This window comes from Poecilia latipinna, unplaced genomic scaffold, assembly GCF_001443285.1.
Source record: "Poecilia latipinna isolate Pla-1442-1.1 unplaced genomic scaffold, P_latipinna-1.0 Scaffold82, whole genome shotgun sequence".
Lineage (NCBI taxonomy): Eukaryota > Metazoa > Chordata > Actinopteri > Cyprinodontiformes > Poeciliidae > Poecilia > Poecilia latipinna.
In genome coordinates, this window is record NW_015112698.1 from 346,002 (window position 1) to 367,350 (window position 21,349).

At 36.7% G+C, this 21,349-nt stretch overlaps 1 protein-coding gene across 1 annotated transcript; it reads right to left on the bottom strand.

The window, feature by feature from the left end:
- Window positions 1-119: 119 nt before the first annotated feature.
- On the bottom strand, window positions 120-21,349 carry LOC106937964 (contactin-associated protein-like 4). Its single transcript, XM_015019738.1, has 3 exons — window positions 20,908-21,349; window positions 12,557-12,667; window positions 120-340 (listed from the first exon to the last, which is right to left on the bottom strand). Exons 1-3 carry the CDS (start codon window positions 20,990-20,992, stop codon window positions 120-122), a joined length of 417 nt encoding a protein of 138 aa, XP_014875224.1. The 5' UTR covers window positions 20,993-21,349.

Here is a 21,349-nt window from a genome sequence, read left to right on the forward strand (position 1 = left end):
AGAATCCTGATTTTAATCTCAGAATCCTGATTTTAATCTCAGAATCCTGATTTTAATCTCAGAATCCTGATTTTAATCTCAGAATCCTGATTTTAATCCCAGAATCCTGACCCTAATGCTCATCCGTGAGTCGTTACAAACTTTACCCCCAAGCTGTCCTCCTGCCGGTGTTGCCTCCAGTTGTGTCCCGTGTCGCTGAACATCAGCAGGTAGGACGTCAGCCAATCAGAGCTGCCGTAGCGGCCCTGCGTGGCCACGGCGGTAATCTGGGTCCGTCTCTGCAGATCCACCTCCAACCACTGGTACTTATCTGACCACAGAGGAGACCAGCCTCCAGCTCCTGCACCAGTTACACACAACAACAAATCAGTTCAGATTCTTTCATCCAGTTTCAGGCACAATCATGAAGTAAAGATATTTGTTGAGTTTGAATTCAGTGACTTTAAAATCTGCAGCACACTGTGGTGAGATTTTGCTGCGCTCGTCTTCTGCTCAGTATTCTTATTCTGGGAAGCCACCCAAGCTGTTTACAAAGCTCCACATTTTATCCACAAGCCACCAGGACTGAGCACAATGTGGTTCAGAATAACTGGAAATCGTGTCTATTCACATTTCCACGCTGATGTGATGGCAGCCTGTGAGCTGCAACATCTGTCCTCTCCACAGCGATTAGCAGAACACGGTCGGGCCTCTGGAGGGAAGCGCGCCTCAGCGCATCCTGACAGCAGCTGGAGCAGCAGCTGGAGAGGGCATCCAGCTATGTATGGGGTTTGTTCACACCGTGTTCGCAGTGAAGGCTGGCAAAAATCCCATTAAGACCAAAGGAACTGTGAAGAATACACTGGTATGACTTTGGTTGGAATAAAGCACCAAATCAGGTTATTTATTATCTCAAGAGAATCACTTATGTATTTTAGCATAAAAATACATACACTTATAGCATAAAGTGTATGCTATAAGTATACAGTCATTGAATATGACTGTATTGACATTAAATACTTGATAAGGAAAATTCGTCCAAAAAAGTATTTGGGAAAAAGTTTACTCAAGTAACTGATCAAATTATCAGTCATCTAGTATTTAAAAATTACATAATTAGACGGACCAAAATATAAAGTTAAACTGAATTTTTGGGATTTTAAAGACCAAAATGACAATAATTCAGTTAAGTAATAAAAATAATAAAATCAGGCAAAAGAAAATGTTTGACATCAGTTATTTAGATAAAAAACTAAGGAAACTTCAACAGAAACTGCAGGTGTGTGTCTGGTTAAAACATGTTTGTTTTACATTCAGTGGATAGAAAGTCCAGAAATTTTCCTCAGGTAAGAGTAGAAATACTTCATGATAAAATTACTCAAGTAAAAGTAAAAAGTACAGCCTATTAGAAATACTCCTAAAAGTTTTTTTTATTTTTCCCAAAAACATTACCCAAGTAATGTAACTAGTTACTGCCCCACTATGAGTGCAATGAAAGGTAGTGAAGTTTGTTTTCATTTGAGACAAAAACAAAAATCTTCTTATGATACTGCTTCTTCTTTTCAGCTCAAATTTTATTAGAGAAATGTCTTAATTGTTTGTTTTGTTGCTGTGTTTGTAATTTTATTTTATCAACCGGTAAATGAGGTCAAATAAAAAATACACATAGAGCTCTGGAAAAACATTAAGATAAACCACTTAAAATGATCAGTTTCTCTGATTTTACTTTTTATATGTTTGTGTTTGAGTAAAATGAACTTTGTTCTTTTATTCTACTGACACGTCTATGAAAGTCCATAGTATTTATTTGCAGGAAGTGAAAAATAGTCATAATAATGAAAAAGATGCAGCGCTTTCAGACCTCAGATAAAGCAAAGAAAACAAGTTTATGTTTATTTAGATACAACAATAAAAATGTTTTAACTCAGGAAGAGTTCAGAAATCAACATCTGGTGGAAGAACCAGCAGGTTTTCAGTGGGTTCAGTGCAGTGGGCTCTCCATTCACATTTCTTACTGACATTATGAACATCAGTGTCTCTAGAAATATACTTGATTTTTAAAGTTTTTTTCTCTTTTTACTTCAAATTGTGATCATGTTTTGATTGTTTTCCATAATAAATCCACATTGAAAAATAATTTTTATCACTACTGAGATGCAAAGCAATCACTTTTGTCAATATGAAAAACAAATACAAGCAGTTTTCTTCTTTCCCTTTTCAACAAAAACATTTTAACATGTTGAAAACACGAAGCAACAGCTTTTCAATGGAAGAAGCTTTTTGTCTCAGACTCTTTTCTTCTCTTTCCTGCTCATTACGGCATCCTAAAGGTCAAAGCTAATAAGTAGCTCGGTAAAAGACATAGACATTGACAGCACAAGTGAAGAGCGCAGACAGGCCGACCTTTACTCATTACAGCCGGACTGGAGACGACAGACGCAGGAAAGAAAGAGGATGAGAGCGTGACAAAGAGAAGAGCATCAACCCACGGCTGCAGAAACCAGGAGAGGGTCAACGTTGCCCTGGTGGGCAACACCTGAGGGATGAGCAGAAACTGGTGAATTTATTCAGCAGCTGTGGCAGAATAACTCTTTCCCCCTAAACATTATACCTTTTGTCAGACATTTTATGTTTTTAAACTCCTGGTGGGAGAAAATCTTTGCTTCAGTAACTGCTTGTAATGACTCCGAAGCATTTGAACGACTCTTTGTGGTAATTGAGGTTAAAGACGGGTCAGGAGGATTATAGCGCTGGTCTGCTAGACGTTCAAATTACCTCATTACAGCAGCAAATCGACTAATATCAAGACTCTGAACGGAGGCTAAGCTAGCCAAGCTAGCACCCAGAGAGGCAGGTGGCAAAATTTTACTAAATATCTGAGAGAAATTTGATTTAAACAAATCAAAACACCACAGATTATAAATGATTTTAACTTCTAGCTGATGAAGATAGAAGTTAACTGAATGAGGTCACTGACTTTTACTTTAACCTTATATAATCTGAATATTTCAACATTAGTCAGATGCTTTTTAGGAATCGCAAAAAAAAGTAATAATAATAATAATAATAATAATAATAATAACCCGGTTCAAGCATGCTTGTTTCTGCACAGAGGCACATTAATTAGTTATAGTTCATCATACAGAAAAGTAGTTTCTAAATTAAAATCATGTTTTTGGTCAAAAAACAAGCATCAGATGTTTTATTTATTCATTCTGTAGATGTTAAAACAACACAATAAATAAACTACACTGTAAAGTATTTTAAGCTGGTTTAAATTGAAAATGAAAGTTCACCTGCTATCTTGAAAATAAAATTAAAATTACTTTGGTTTTAACCCAGGCATTAATGTTCGCCAAGTAAATTCAACAAGAGACGTCTAATCATTGTTTTTAAGTTCAGATACCTCATTAGTCTTCAATTGTGAGTCATTTTAATTTAATACTGTAATTTAAATCAAATCATTATTCCACAATATGCAAGAAAACTGACTCCATGTAGTTGAACATGGGCATACTTCTGAGTCATTTTCTCCCACTTTATTAAGTTAAAATAACCGCTTATTTTAAGTCAGAAGAATTTATATTACAAACAAAATATCTCATTAGGTATTTTATAAAATATTCCACTCAGGAACACAACTCATGCATTTTGAAAATGCATTTTCCTCAACTATTGCTAACTGACAGATGCATTAAAATGAATATTTGCCTTAAAACATACAAGAGGCGTGTCAAAGTAACACACATCCACCTCACTACAACACAAGACATAACAACATGCCGCTAAGCACCCTGGGAAATAGTCCCCACTCTTTCAGTTTCCTTTAAGCACTTGGGCTGTTTTTACTTTAAATCCAAATATGGTGCAGTTCAACTTAGGTTGCTAGGTAACGGGCAGAGTTCCACTGGGGTTGCTACGTAACGAGCAGAATTCCACTGGGGTTGCTAGGTAACGAGCAGAATTCCACTGGGGTTGCTAGGTGACGGTATAGCCTCCATAGGGGTTGGGCAGTGGGGAAGGTTTTGGAAACCTCTCATTTTCCAGACACCAGAAAACATGATCTTACTACCAAAAACAGCTGGATAGGTTTTCTTAATCAATTAAGCTATTTTTTGTTTTGTTTTGAAGCAGTGGAAACCCAAATGGAAGTGTAAAAATGTGCAAAATGTGAATTTGTCCACTACCTATGTGACCCCCAAGAAGTATACTTTAGTGGAAAATTGTTGAGCAGTGCAGTGAGAAAATGTTCCAGGTCAGGGAAACTCAAGGATTGATGTAAGACACTAACAGCATCTGATGCACTGGGAGCTAAACTTACATGAGTTTGTTTTCCCATGCTCCCAAACCTGCTGCCATTAAAAGTCCTAATCCATCGCTAACACCACCAGTCCTTGGCTTGCGTCCTAGCACAGAGCCAGGAGGAAACATCCAAAATAACACTGCTTCAAAGCTTTCATGGTACCTCAAATACATACACACAGAATCAGTTGCAGTGACATACCTACTTACAGGAGACGTTGCATTAATTATAGGAAAACTTAGTGTACCCTCAGTAGCTAACGTATATTTTTACACTACTTTAATTTGTTTCAGAGGTTTTTTTTTCCAAACAGGAAGAGGTGGTAAAGCACTACTTCAACATATGTTTACTGAAGTAAAAGTAAAAAGTAGAAATAAAAAGTACAGCGTAGTAAAAACACTGTTAAAATTTTTTTTTTTTTTTTTTTTTTTCAAAAACGTTACTCGAGTAAATATAATCGGGGAAATGTAACTAACTCTGCTTATAGATGAATGCATTTTTGTTTCAGATGTATTTATTTGCTCATCAATTTTAGTTTTAATCAAATAAAAAGAGCTGTAATCGGAGCAGCGTGTCTTCAGCTGCCTGCTGATAGCTGTCAGAGCTCAACCTGTCTGCTGGGGACAGTTAAAGGCCAATATCTCTGCAGCCATCCAAACAGGATCACTTCAGATGGCAAGATGCACCATCTGAAAAGGAACACTTGTTTTACTGCACGTTGTGACATCACTGTCATTGCTGGACTAGCTCAGCTGCAGCGGCGAACAGTTATGATGAGGCGGCCAGTGGCGGTCCTGTCCTCCGGCCAGGCATCAACATGGCTCAGGAAGGGGCCTGACTTTTATTGTTGTGTTTTAATTTGAGCTTTTTAGCATTTAAAAGGGACGTATTATGCAAAATTCACATCTTGCACGTTTTTGTTCTTCCATTTAGGTTTTTACTGCTTCTAAAAACAGACAAAGCGCTTAATAAAACAAAATAGTTTTATGTTTTTAGGTGTCTGGAAAATGAGCCATTTAAAAAAAACTCCGGAATGTAATGTCACAAATCAGCAGGCACTGCCCGTTACCTAGCAACCCATGTGAAGCCTAACCTGTTACCAAGCAACCAAAGCAGCACTCCAGCACATTTGGTCAGCTGGTTTTACCGCTGTATGAGCTGTACAATGGCTACTGGAAAAAAGAGGAGTTTTGTTGTTGATTTACCATCCAGAAACCAGATTGCTGCATTCTTGTTGGTTGTGAAGGAGGCTCTACTTCTGCTTTTCAAAAATGTATGGTTGTATAGTTACATTTCTGTTTGCTATGATGATGTATTAGGCCCACTGTAGACAGTTAAAAAAAGAGAACAAAATATCTACAGATATTTTCTAAAAAAACAAAAACAAAATTTTTTTGAGTCAAAAATTCGATACTCAGAAATATCCAAAGAAAAGTTAAAAATGTACTAGAAAAAAAGCAGAGAATTTTTTTAATTTGCCTTTTTATTTCTGAGATTAATCTAAAATATTTTCTAGTTTTTTTTGTGTGCAAATTTTCACATTTTCAGGTTTGTAAATTTCCATGTTTTTTTTAATTTCATGGTTTTTGGTGAAAATTTACTCTGTTATTTTTCTATCTACATTGACTGTTGTGATAAATAAATTCAAATAGTAAAACTGTTAGCTCTCACAGCATCAATAAAAATCCAATATTGATTGATTTTTGATATTTCATCCTTCCAGTAAATTTCCAGGGATTTGCAGAAATTAAGATCTAACAGAAAATAATACGAAGTCTCAACTACGCCAGTCGAATTAGTTAATTAATCACATGATAAATTAAAATGAGTTCAATAATTTCCATGCTGCTGATTAATATTTTTTTAAAGGCAGTTTTGTTTACAGACTCCATAATATATTTCATTTGTGTGTTTTTTATTTCCATTTTATCTACTGTTTTGGGTCTTTAGTTATTTAGTTATTTAAATTATCTTCCAGTTAAAGTGTTAAGTGTTCTTTACAAAATTTGAGTTTAATTAATTGATCTTAACAATATTATCGTTTATTGCAATAATTTCTGGGACAGTTTACCATCCAGCAAAGTTTAATAATGGTTTTATTTTTGACATATTTAGTTAGATTCATCTGTGATTCATTAAACTGAGTAAAATAATATTATGAATGTTTGTTTATCATCCTTTGAGATGCATTTATAATAATTTATTTCATTATTTTGACTAAACACGCTGCATAGAAGAGACATCTTGCATTATGATATTTTTTCTGGGATTATCCAAACAGGATATTTTTATTTCCCTGAATTCAGAGAGGAATTTTAAAGCAGTAGTGAAAGAAACCCCGGATGGTTTGTTTTTAGTTTGATTTTGTGAAGACATGAGGTGATATTTACCAGAATAATTAGATTTGTGGTGAGTCTGACTACCTGGGATTAAGAGGATTTCTGTGTAATCTCACCAGAAAATGTGATTAAGAGGGGAATCTGGAGAAGCAGAGGCGGCGCATAAACATCACACCAGGATCAATACCTGATTCTACGGCGCCTTCGTAATTTAGACCAGAGGCCACGTTAATGTTACGCTCACTTTTTAAATCTAAATTAGCGCTTCCAGAAACTGATTGGGGATCACTCCATGTGTCTGAAGATAATTAAACTGGTTTAAAGGTACAACGGCCCAGTTAACGTGTTAAAAACAACCATTAACATTTGCCTATAAATGTTAAATGTTGTCATTAACATTTAGCTACGAGGCAGAATTAAGTCATCTCCACGTTTTCCCTCCAATTCACCAACATTAGGCTGTAATTATGATTAAAGTATGTTACGGCAGCATATTATCGGCAGTTTGAGAGTCAAAGAGTAAAATCTCAGGTGAAAAAGTCACAAAAATACATAAAAATGACCTGATTTTCCGTTTTTATTCAGTTGTCAGGTTTTGTCTTAAAGAAGAAAAGCTTTAGATTTCTGCGGATGTGACACGCTGCTGCTTGATGATTTATCGACAGGAACAAGAAAATTTGTTCCTCTCAACTGGAACAAGAAGGAGCAGTAATAATCTATTAACCTTTCCGACCCAGTAGGACCAGACTCTAGGAGTAACCAGGACCTTCAGCCAGACCGGCTCAAAATCTGAAGGGATCAAAGTGACCCGACGTGCGGCGCCAACCTCAGGAAACATAATAAAAACATTCCTTAAAGAAATAAACTGATTATTGGGCAAAACCTGACCGAATTTAGAGTCTGTGGCAGCAAACCTGCTAAAGATGACAACCTCTGTTGGTCAGCTGGAAATGATCCAACATTTTTTCTGAAAGATTCATCTTCCCAGAATTGAGCAGAAATCTGTTCAGGTTCAGACTGTTAAACAAACTGAACTGTGAAACAAACCAGACAAAAAACACGAGATGCTTTGGTTTTCAGTTGCAAACTCTGCAGATAAGCGTTTGTGTCCTCACACACCATTCTGTGTTTCTGCTTTGGGACAGAAATCCAGAAGGCTTTGGGTAAATAATCCTGCTGCACCGGCTCTCTGTGCATCCTACAGTGAGGTGCAACTCAGGAAGAGCAAACCTCAGACAAACAGACAGTTTGTGAAGTTAGCTGCACATCTGATGAGGCAACAATAAGGCAACGAACTAAAGAACAATTTGACCGAGTCATACACCAGGTCTGTCTGACGGCGTATTACGGTGCAGATCAGTCGGTCCTGCAGGGCCGGCGTCCTGCATGTTGCTGTTCTCTCCCTGGTTTAACGCACCTGGATCAAATGGCGTTACCACCACCAGGGACAGAACTACAACATGCAGGACGCCGGCCCTGCAGGACCGACTGTGGGCAGTCTACTGGTGTACACTTTAAAAATAAATTTCCAAAAAAAAAAATAATAATTATTAGGTTAATCTCAGACATTTCCTGGAAAAAACTTGGAAATTCCTGAGTTCCAGAAGTAAAAAAATTTGTCAGAAATGTTTTGTTGTCTCTTTAAACTCAAAAATTTTAAGTTTTTTCTAGCAAATTTTTGACTTTTCAAACTCTGAATTTTCTGTTTTTTCCTCTAGAAAATTCCTGAGAATAAACTCAATTTTTTTTTTCTATAATTTTTTGGGGGGAAATTTCTGAGATCAATCTCAAAATTTCTGACTTGAGTTTTCCGGGTCAGAAATAAAAAAGGTTTTCTTGAAAAAACAGAAATTTCTACAAAATTTCTGAGATTAATCTAAAAATTTCTGATATTTTTTGTGAAAATTCACTCCTTTTTTATAATGGCCCGAATACATTGGTGTACTTCACCAGTCATTATGTAACTTTTAGTAATTCAGAATACACTAATTTAAATTATTTTATTTTATTGCTTTATTCTACATCAATGTGACGTATTTCAAAGAAAACACAAGCAGGTGTGTTTGTTTCTCTGTCTGTGGAAACATATTTAACATTTACAGAAAGTTTTGGGTCTAACAAAGTCCCACAAATGTTGAAAAGACTGAAAACTCTCTGCTGGTTGTGTGTGTTTCTTCCTTTCCTCGCTCGTGGCAAAACAACTGGTTAGCATAATGAGAGCGGGTTGGTCTTTACACCCGAGCCTTCTGCTGGAGGGCCGCGGCTGATCTCTGACTCCGGCCTTCATCCGTCTCTTCGGGCCCTGGGCTCGGCTAAAGGAGCGGCTCTCTCAACTGTTCTGGGTCCCGAGACGTATGAATTATTCACCTTCACAGATGCAAGGCAGCTGCTTCACAAACTGTACATGCACAGAGGGACGCGGCGCTGCGAGCTGCAGCAGGAGATTAAAGGCCAAAGTGTGTGAGCTGTCCAACCAGGACACGTCCACATATGGGGACAAAGTCACAAATCCAGGACAGTCCATGATCTCCAACATCCTCATTGGCTCCTTTATATCTAGCAGTTTGTCCATGTTTTGTCATCAACAGCTGTTATTCAAAAGTCAACTAGATAAGGTTTAAGTTCTCAGCCTCAGATTTATATGGCAGCATATCAGTGACGAAGCAGACAGAAAACAAAAAGAGCAGTAAATTTCTGGCCAAAAAACTCAGAAATTTTCAGATTAATCTCAGAAATTTTCTAGAAAAAACATGAGCATTTCTGAGTTTTTTGTTGGTTATGCAGAAGGCTCCACTTCTGCTTTTCAAACATGTACAGTTGTGTAATTGCGCAACTGTACATGTTGCGCAATTACACAACTGTAATTGCGCCATTCCTTTCCTCGCTCGTGGCAAAACAACTGCCACGAGCAGTTGTTTTGCCACGAGCAAAACAACTGCAGCCATTTTCACATGCAAGTGTAAATGTTGAGTTTGGGGGAGTGGCTAGAAGCCTACTTCAATTTAAAGTGGCAGAAAGGAGCTCAAAATATCAAAATCTAATTATCTAAGAATGTTTTTGTAGAAAATCTTTAATGAACATGTTTTGTGTGGACCATAGATGTATCCTAACCTGTTCAAGGAAGCAAAACAGGTCACTTTTTTGCTTCCTTGAACAGGAAGCAATGGTAAAAGTTGCAGAGTGGCCTCCTTAAAGAAGCTGCCAAACAAACCCTTCACAAAGCCCGCATCAGCATCCAACAGAGAGTTCAGGCTGGATTTTTTCCCCCTGCTGTTCATGAATCACAACTCCATTTTATTCCCTTCAGACATGAGATAGCACTACGGCGTTTTGATGTACTAGTCTAATAAACTTTCAATGAATTCCTCCGTGCAACACGAACGTTTAGCAGAGACAGTCTGCCGTAGTTTCAATCTGCACGCCAGTTTCTCCGTCCCACGGAGCGAATGCTCGGGCTGCGCGCCTGCAGTTCAGCTTTGTCTTTCATGTTTTGTTCTCAGCATCCTGGGGAAAGGCACAACTGCAGCCAACAAAACAGAAAACATCTGAGGCAAAGAGCACAGATTCAGTCAAGGTGCTCTGGCCTTTCCACACTCTGCTCCGAGCGCTGCACAGGCCTGAAGGCTGCTTCTTAAAAACTGGTCCCAACAACCAGCCGAGCCACAGAAACTGTAACGTGGCACAAATCTCTGTAGGTCTACATATTATCCTCACACAAATGTGGAAAAAACAAAATAAACAAACAGGAAATTCAGCCCTTTGTGACTAAAACCTAAGGAAAATTAGGAATTACTACTTGTTTCATCAGATATTCTTGATAACAAAAGAAACTTAAGAGAGGATTTTTACATGCAGTTAGTATAAAAACGTCAATTCTTCAATTATTACAGCTAAAAACTGCTGATCACGGTCAGGCCTGAACCTTCACATTCACATAAAAACAGCTACAAATTCAGCCTTCTGTCACCTGAAAAACATTTCCAGGATTAAATACTGGGAGAAACTCAAGTTTCTAAAGTTTATTGCTGCAGTGTCTTCACAGATCTGAATGCTTTCATTTGTAAAAGAGTTTTCTTTTTTTTTTTTTTTTAGCTTAGAGTAAATAAGTTTAAATTAAAGATCTGCTGTTGTCATGGCAACTTTCCAGACCTCTCAGCTCTTCCAAACATGCAGAAGCAGCATTCAGCTTCTATGCACCATAAATCTGGAACAAACTTCCAAAAAACCCTGCAAAACAGCCGAAACACTGAGTTCCTTTAGACCAAACTGTTATAGCTGCTTTTGATTAAAAAAAACTGGAACATTGATCAACATACTTGATAAGTATTGATGATTAAATTTTTATTCATTGTTTCACGACTATGAGGTAAAGCACTTTGAGCTGATAAACAAATGCTGGTAACTGATCAAAAATGTACTTACTTTTAATTTTTCCTTGCATATTTTTTATTTTAAAAACAAAAAGCTTCCATCATCCACCTTAATTTTTATTCAAAGTTTAAACATGTTCTTAATGGAAACATTTTAAACAAATAAGAATTACATTCTTGTCTAGTTAAAAAGATTAAACTCACAGGAAAATACATGTTTTTATTTATTTTTTCAATGCTGCATATAAATATTCTCTCCCACATTTTGTAACAATCTCAGTCTGATTCATTCTGCTTATTTAATGAAATAAAGTGCCTTATGGTTTTACTCTGCAGGTGGCTGAGGCGACCATTCTCACTCAGAAAGAGAGAAATTGTGTTTCCACTCAAGTAAAACCTAAAAGTATTTATTTTTTTCTTCAAAAGCACCCTGTGTACTTATTAAAAGGCAGCCACCGAGCGTAAAATGTTTATGTGAGCCGTGAAGTTAACTGCATGCTGCAGCTTTTCATTAAAATGCACCCGAGAGGTCGGGTCACATTAATGCAAATCAATGTATCTGTTTTTTGTTTTTGTTGTTGTTGTTGTTGTTGTTTACAATTGAGATTGAAGTCTGTGAGTTTAAAGCAGTTGGGAGGGAACAGGGCCTAATTAATGACTTCATACCCTGAGAATATTTTCAGATTGTGTCCATTACTGCGATGTAACGACACAAAGAAAGTTCTGCATATCTGTGAAGGAGAAGAAAAGGTTTTCTGAATTTTGTATGAAGCATTTAACTGCCATTACTAAGAAAAAAACGTAAAATAAAGTTTCTGATTGTAATTAGATGTTCTCGTTATAACGAGAAAGATTTTTGTTTTAACTGCAGAGGCACCGATCCACTTTCTTCACTTACGATACCGATACCAATATCTGAGGATTAGTATCGAGACCGATCCAACACAAAAAAAGGTGCAGAACTGACTTAAAATGTTTCCTTTTTTAAAACACAGAAATAAACATATTTTAAAAATTATAAAAATCTGAAAGTGACAAAAACAACAGGTTGATTGATCAAATATATAAAAATAAACTCAAACAAACCTTCTTTCAAATGATTCAGAACTGTAGGAATTATAAACATAATGTAAAATAAATAATAAAGCGTGAAGCATAGAGTTAGGCTGGATAGATCTGCCCTTATGGACGGGGAACATTGTCATTGATACCTGATCTAGAATTGTTTTCCATACTGGGATGAATTCAAATTTCTCATTTTTGTACTTTGCATGTATGTTTTTAATTTAGATTCTAATGAAACACATTGACAAGGGAAAAGTAAAAGGGGTGAAAAAACTTTTGGAAGGCACTGAAATTCTGACAATTTAATTTATTAAAGCTACAACTTGTGATATTTATCTTAATAAAGCGTTTGAATGCAGAATATTTTTATTTTGTGTTAGTATGGCTGCCCTCTCTTCAGTGCTGAAAGTCTGCAGAGACAAATAACTTTCCCCAAACTCGGGTCTGGCAGAGCGTTTCAGCTGGTTTTTAAGCTGCAGGCCGTTTCTGAAACCGCTCACCTTCTCGTCTGTTGACTTTGGCGAAGCCCGGTCCGTGACTGGTCGACAGCTGGGAGGAGCTCCTGAAGGACGACGGCGGCAGGTTGGACACCAGAGGGTTGTCACACACCTCTGCTGACCAATCACACGCCAGAAAAGACACACGAGACACAAATCAGTATTTAGCATTAAAAACATCATTTCACGAAACTTATATGGTTACAGGAGATGATTAGGGCCATAGGAATAAGAAAATCTGACTTTAATCTCAGAATTTTTTACTTTAATCTCAGAATTTCTTTTTCAGAATTCTGACATAAAACTCTGAATTGCGACTTTTTCGTAAGAATTCTGATTTTAATCTCACAGTTTTGAATTCAAATATTCAGACTTTTTCCCCAGAATTCCGATATTTTTTCCACAGAATTTAGAATTTTCTTCTCAGATTTCCAACTTTTTCTCTCAGAATTCTGACTGTCGATCTCAGAAAGTCAAAATTTGGAGGAGAAGAATTTCAAGGTTATAATGCGAAATGCTTTTTTTAAATTATTTTTTTTGCCAATGATTTCTTGCTGCACAAAGTAAAACACATTTTCAGCAAAAAGCACAAAACGATCGTTGGTCAAAGTTTAGCAAATTACTGAGAAGAAAACAGACACAAGGGCAAAACGGAGGAATTCCCTTACAGTAGAAAGTCATTCTATCTTAGGTATTAAGGTTTACTTAGGTAAACCTACAGTAATTCCAATTAACTAAAAAAGGTTTCAACACTAATTACCAAGTTTTAAGAACCCAGTAACAGTTGGCTCTGGAGCTCTACTCAGTAATCGCTAATAGCTAATTGTTTATTTTGTTCAAAAACACGTTAAAGCGACGAAACGCAGTGAAAACAAAACTAGAGCCGAGGAACTGAACTGCACTGCTGAAACTCGCGTTGTTGTTCCTCATGGAGCCGCAGCCAAGGGAAGGTGAGACAAGTTTGGCAAATGAGTCACACACACACACACACACACACACACACACACACACACACACACACACACACGAAGAAACTCCAGTGATGGGTGAAATGAAGAAAGGAGTTGATGGTGTCACTGCATTACTTAAAGGCAGCAGCAGTAAATGCCCAGACGAGGCACTGAGCCAAACTCCTTCGCTTTTCTGCTCATATTTTATTCCTTCTTCAATTAACTCCAGGTGTCCTCTTCTGTTCCCCCCCAAAGATATACAGCGACCTCTGACCTTTCCGTCTGTTTTTTACAAGTTTTGGATCAATAACAGATTAAATATTGGTGATATGACAATCACATTCCTTTTACAATCAGAAACTATTGGCTGCAAAACGTGAAGTTGCTGCCAGTAGCCATATTTTAAACTAAATCAATAATAAGCTGAACTACAATAAAACATAATACATTTAATCAGACAGTTTTGATTTGGCCTTCATGTTGGCACCAGATATTACATAGAGAACTGAAGACCAACACATTTTGAATTCATCCATCCATCAGGTTTGATAGAAATCAATGAACAGTTTCTGTTTAACCCTTTAAGACCCAAACATAGAAAAACATTTTTTTTAAAAACCAAAACAGAAAGTTCAACCTGGTAGACGGTTTTTACAGGAGTAATTTGGAGATTAAACCATGTTTCCATATGTTTTTGTTTGTTCTTGTACAGTTTAACTAAATATATTACTTTACATAAAAAAAATTGCACAATAAATTAAAACAAGCTCAATGGTTCAAGCATCATTTATCGTTTTTATCTTTGTTTCTCCCAAAACCAGATATAAAAGTCTAAACTCTGGTTCTTTGGTCTCAACCAGCCAGGTTTTGTTTACAGAGACTTTATGATTCATTTTATTTGCTGTTCCTGAGGTTTGGTTTATTTATAGGATATAAAAAATGTCTTCCAGCTTCAGTGTTAAATGTTTTTTGATCCTTGAGAAAGTGTTCTTGCATCATTATGTTATTATATTACTTGAAAAACAACATTATTGCAATAACCAATGATATTATTGATTTTTTAATTCTTCATACTGAAAAAATTAATAACTTTTTTTTCTAACGAAACGGCAGCACCTCTGCTGGCTGCAGGAACCAGTCTACATCTGTTATGTTGTTTGTTTGTATTTTTATTCCCATTCCTGTTGTGTTTTATTTTGGATATGTAAAATATTTTCCAGTTGCAGTGTGACATATTCTGTTCAAAATTAAACTTTCCAGGACTTTGCCTTATTGTGGCTGGCCGGGATGCCATGCAGCAGCAGCAGGCTGAGGGTTTGATCAAAACTTCGCCTCCTCTCAGGCGCCTGTGTGGATCCTCTGCAGGTTTCCTCCCAGTCCGACACATGCGGGTCGGGCTAATTGGTCTCGCTGAGCTGCCTTTAGGGAGTGAAGGTGTGTGTGCATAGGTTGTTTATCCTGTGTGTCACCTGTGATAAAATGGCAGCCTGCTGTTGACCATTCTTTTTGCAGAAGCTGCTAATTTACGGCTGTAGACACTAATGAGTCTTTCAGCTCCAGAGTTTGCCTTTACCAAGATTTGGAAAATCTTTTTAGGAACTTTGGATGAACTTTTCATCTCTGTGGGTAAAAACAGTTATTGATTTAGAAACAAAAACAGAACCAAACATGGAGAAGCAGAATTCAGCTTCTATGGAGCACAAACCTGGAACAAACTTCTAGAAAACGGCAAAACTGCTGAAACACTGAGTTCCTTAAGAGTTCCTTTTGATTCCTGTAACTGGAACATTGATCAATATATTTGATGATTCACAAAATGTAATGTTTAATGCTTGTTTGTTTTTGAAATGTACTATAAAAATTAAACTTGTCTTGATCTATTCAGACTTTTTTTTACAGTAAAAAACACTGTAAACTGTTACTTTGTATTTAATTGAAAAAGGTGAGTGATTATAATATGAATTTGGTCGATGCTCAGTTTAATTAAACTAAGTCCAGTGAATCTCTGGGTGCATAGTGAATTACAAATTTGACTATAATCAAATAAATTAAGTGGATTTAACTTTCATTGCGTAGTTATACTTAACATTTACTTCATATATTCAATAAATACAAGGTTGCATATTTTTTTAAGTAAGGACGACTAATTAGGCTTTACAGTGTGCATTTAAGACAAAGTACATTTAGAATAAAAACATTTTAGTAAAAGTATTAAACATCAAAATGAAAAAGCCTTGGGAAGGAGAAAAGCACCTTATAATCAGACGTTTTTAGCAAAGCCACTGAAGGACAACATGCTGATAAATTTAGCTGAAATTCACTAAAAGCATTCAGCTATATTTCCTAATAATTGTTTCTCATGTAACTTCTTATAATAAACAAATATATGTTTTACATTTCAGAAATGATTTTTCTGATGTTTCTACGTAACGATGACACAATCACAGATTTAACTGGATGATAAATTGTCCCAAAAAATATTGTGATAAATGATATTGTTGTTTTGAGGCCATTTCCCACTAATAACGATAATGGTGTAATAATGCCTGGTAAATTTACTGGATGATAAATTGCAGCAGAAATTATTGCAATAAACAATAATATTGTCATTTTGAGACGATTTTCTATAAAATATAACAATAATAGCAATAATAATAATGCAAGTATACTGAGGACTATCACGATAAATTTTACTATACAAATTGTCCCAAAAATTACTACAATAAACAATACAATTATTATTGTTTTGAGACAATTTTCACCTAACACAATGACATTGCTATTATAATGCAAACATCTAGGCCTGTCGCAATAAGTTGCCCCAGTAGTTTTTGCGATTAACGATAATATTATTGCTTTAAGAGCATTTTCAGGTAATGTACTGATAATGACGACAAAGTTCTCCCTCTCAAACACTAATAAACTTTAATTTTGCACAGAACTGTTCACACTGGAAGTGGAAGAAATTTTAAATATCCAAAACAATAAAATAAATGGAAACCACACACAATCAATAAAATAGATTATGAAGTTTCTGCAAACAAAATTGGCATTAAAAATGTGAATAATCAGAATGGAGATGTGCTTTTTTTAATGCATCATGCGTTAAATTGATAACTTGCGACATATTTCTACTATGTTGCAGTTTCAGAAACTGTTGTGACTTTAGCAGATTCTGGGGCTCACAGCTACTTATCTGATCTAAAGACAGAACCATTTGATAAACGGGTCGGTTTTTAAAGAGGCGAACTTCCACACCGGAGCCGGCCTTGGGCAAATACAAAATACCCTCGGGTCACAGAGGCAGATGGATGGCAGGCGGCTCTCTGTCACTTTTATCGCTAAATTATTTGTCCCTGAATTAATAAATTCAGACTCATGAATGGCACCACAAGCCGCTGCCACCTTTATGTAACCTTGATTTAATTGGAACCTTTTATGACTCAACTTCCACTGAACACATGACATTAAGTGAACTTGATTTATACCACACAAGTATGCATTGACCTCTGATTTGCTCTCCAAAAGTCGTTCATCCTATGATGGAGCATGAGGGACAGAAAAGGTTCAGGCAAAATGTCTCTCCCATTCAAATTAAATAGAATTTATTCACAGGTTTATGGTCTCTCTATGCAAACCAGCAGTCTATTATAAGTCCTACAGAGACAGAGTCGTTATGAAGCGGGGCGATAGCTCCAAATTGAAATCAACTTCTCTCCCAGCATGTTTTTTATCCACCTATTTTCTGTCAGGCTGGGTGCAAGAGGAAAAAAAACAACTGCTTAAAGTTATCCATGCAGTCGCAAATTCTTAAATAATCAAAAAGCCAGCCCACATTGTTATCCACATGAGCATTACCCAGGTAACCCTGCTGCATCTGCAGAGCAATAATCAACCTGGAGGCGGAATAATATATTCTTTTAGAGTAAGCAAAATGTACGTCTAGCTGCGCCATGAAAGCAGGTTGGGATGGTAGCAGAAAAACAAAACCAAACAACAGAATAGGGAAGTGTGAGGTGTAAGAATGACGAAAATCATGATCACCTCGTTGCATTTCACGGTGGCAATGATACAAGTCAGTAAGAAAAAATACAAAGGTCTGTTAGTTAACAAAACTTTTCTTATCAAGTCGGTCCAAACAGCTGGTGGGAACTGACTCTGGGAAAAGTTTGTAACTAAAATTAAAAAAAGCATTTTTATGTTTTAAAGACATTAAACAGTAAATAAGTGGATTTAAAATACTCTAACAAGATAACATTGAATAGATGTGTGACTAGGGATGCACCAATAGTTTGGTCAACATGTAAAAACACCACAACTTTCATTTGTTTTTAGGGGATTTAATTAGGAGAAAATGATTTAATTAATTGGTTTGATCATTTGAGCCATAAACACCTTTATGGTTAAGGGTAAATGATTGGTCAATTTGAGAGAGTAGATCTGGACTAGAGTGGCCAATTAAACTTGTTGGATGGTCGTTTTTGAGTCTCTGTCCTCCATTTAATGATTAATTGATTACTAACTTAGTCGGTGATTACTTCAATAATCAATTAATCACGACTAATGCAATAAATCATTTCAGATCCTAAACACTTCTGTGGAAAAGGGAAAATATTTCTCAATTTGAGAGAGTAGACCTGGACTAGAGAAGCTTGCTGGTGTAAACAGGAAGGAGGAGATGATGTCAGGTGTTTTATAGAGGAAATAATTGCCATCTGTTGCAGTTATGTCTGATGGGAGAGCAGCATGAAAAAAAGATTTACTTCACAAGCCTGTAAATGTCAGTGATGCACTTGAGTCTGAAGAAGAGAAGGTCTGGCAGTGAAACGTCTCTACCGACGCAGCGCCGGCTCCTCCATGACCCACGACAGACGCAGTCTGGATTATTTACCTAACAGGCTTGTTCAGGTTCAGATTTACAAATCCACATGATCGAGCATGGAAGAAAAGCGTCGGTGTGGATGTGACTGAAGGGAATTACACAGATGGAGAGAAACTACACTGAAAAAAATCTGGAGTGACATTTACTCAGGAAAACCTAGGCAAGTTTTTACACTTTTTGAAGTGTACATCGCAAAGATTTTAATTTTGCTTAGTAATAAGACGTGTTATAACAAACACTCTTAGGTGAATTTTAGAGGAGTAAATTTCTGCCAAAAATCTCAAATTTTTTGATTAATCTCAGACGTCCAGAAAAACCCCCCTCACATTTCTGACATCAAAAAGTTGAAATTTTTCTAGAAAAAAACCCTCAAACTTTGAGATTAATCTCAGAAATTTTCTAGAAAACTTGGACATTTTTGAGTTTCAAAAGTTAGATTTTCAACTTCTGAAACTCAGACATTTTCAAGTTTTTTTGAGAATTTTCTGAGATTAATCTCAAACTTCCTGATTTTTTTTCTCGCAATTTTTTTGACTGAGAAAGTAGATGAAGCTTTGACCCGTAGATGGCTTAAAACTGTTTTGTGTGACAAATTAAGACGAGGTTTAATTAGTTGCTGCGGCTGGTGGCACAATGCATTGTGGGATACCTAGCCAGCCAATCCCTACTGACACATACTTCAAAACAACTAAGTTAATTATTAAAATGTTTTTTAAAAGCTCTTAATATAACTACGTTATAATTTATTTGATTAAAGTCAACATTGCAACACATCTTGACCAAAATCAAGTTATCAAGTATTTATCTTTTTCAATTAAACACAGTCTTAAAATTTACAGTGTTTTGGAAATGTAAATTAATGTCTGGTTCACTTGTACTGCACAATTAAATTTTACATGCATTTGTTAAGTTGATAACTTACTGAAATAGTTTAGTTTCTTCTACTTTGAATGACATATTAAATTTACTTGCTCTACTTTTGTGTGATACAGATTTAGTAATTAATTCAAAGTAACACAACAATTACATTTTAAAGTGAAGGTGCTAACATTATAATTTGTAGTAAAATTTACATAATGGGACCAAAAAGTCATTTTTTTCAGTGTAGCACTGAAGAAAATTTCCACCATTTTTGTAGCTTTATCTATTATTTTATTTCCAAGCTCTTTTATTGCCTCTGAGGATTAATTTTACAAAAGACAGGTAAATAAAAGCTGTAACTGACTGCAAACGTAAATAAAGCCTATGAAAACTACCAGTTATTGCTTGTAATTGTTTGTTATGGTCTTCATGTTTGAGTTGCAGAGGGAATTATAACTTAGGGAACACAATTTACCCATTTGATAACACTGCGGATCAATTTCAGCCCATGATATCTCCCCGCTTTAAAAGCTGTTATCTCTCCCAAACAATCAATAAAGCTAAGAAATAACAGAGCCTATTGATGCTTCTCTTCTCCGTCCTCCTCCTGGATCCATCTATCGATTTCCACAATCGATTTCAGACCCATCTCCAGCTGATTGAACACTTCTGAAAGGATTTTGATACAGTAATCATTAGATTTCACTGAGCAATCCCAACTGTGCAAGTCTTGAAACTCTGAGTTCAAAACCTCCCATGTTAAAACAAAACAGAATGTAGAGACTTAACAGAGTTAAGATCCATGGAGAAAATAAAGTGGTTTCCTTAAAAATAATCCCTGTACTCAAAAATCAACTCACAAGGTATTTTCTGAAAGCTTATTTGAGTATAAAACTGGAGCAAAAGCAGCAGAAGAATCCCCCTGTTACATCTTTCCTCATCTCCTCTGACAGACGCTCTCTTTTCCTTTCTCTCTCTCTCGCTTGCTTTCGAAGAAAACATGAAATGTTTAAAAGGGAAATAAAAACAGCAACCAGTGGGATTTACTGACTCTTAAAAGTTGACATCCAGTCCAGAGACGATGAGTGTTTTCCTTCAAAACCGAACCTCTGCACTGGTCAGATCAGAGCTGAGTCAGGGAAGTCCCTACATGCAAAATGAAACTGCTTTTATTTTTGCTTTAAAACTTTCAGAATCAGGTCACTGACTGAAGAGAGTCTCTGAAGACTGCAGACTGAAGATATGTCTCTAATTTGAAGAATTACACAAAATTAGTCATTCTACAATTAAAATTCACGATACATCTGTTTCTGTTATACTGCCAAAATTTGCAAGAGGTGAAAGTTTTATAAAAAGAGGGACATCCAGAAAGTAAGGGAGAGGATTAGAGCCAATAAAAAAAATAAAGTAATTAATTCTGACTAAAAATATCACACACACACACACACACACACACACACACACACACACACTCACACACACACACACATATTGTTTTAAGCATCCTTAGTAATTGAATGTTCTCAATGCAAGTCATTTATATCGTCCAGTTGAACTTAAATCCTACTTTGGTAACACATAATTTACCTTCCAACTGCCTAAAATTGACCCAAAAAGTTGCGTGAACAACGAGCAGCACCAGAAGCGCACGAGCCGCTCACCTTCTCCATCCGTCCCGCGTGAGCCAAGCAGCGCTGAGGCGACAACCGCGATAATCCCAGCGAGTATTTGACTCCTAGGAGACATGCTGAAGCGCCAGGATGCTGAAGAGCCTAACTCCGCTTGTCAGAAGGCAGCCGATCCGTCCACCGCTGCTCCTCTCCGGCTCCGCTCCGGTGCGCCGCGCCGCGCTGCAGCAGAGCCTGCAGCAGGGTGTAGAGGCTGGCCAGCAGCCGGGGAGAGGGACGGATGCTCTTGCACCGACTACCTTTTGTCAGTTAGAGCATGCAGGGAGAGGAAGGGGGGTTTATGAGGCTTTGGCAGGTCCGAGCCAAAAGCACAACCTCTGCTTCCGAGATGCTGGCGGATTTTAGACTTCCAGTCAGAGAAAGTCCTTAGTTCAGCACAGAGAGAGCAGGAGGCTGCGCTACCTTTAACTCTTGA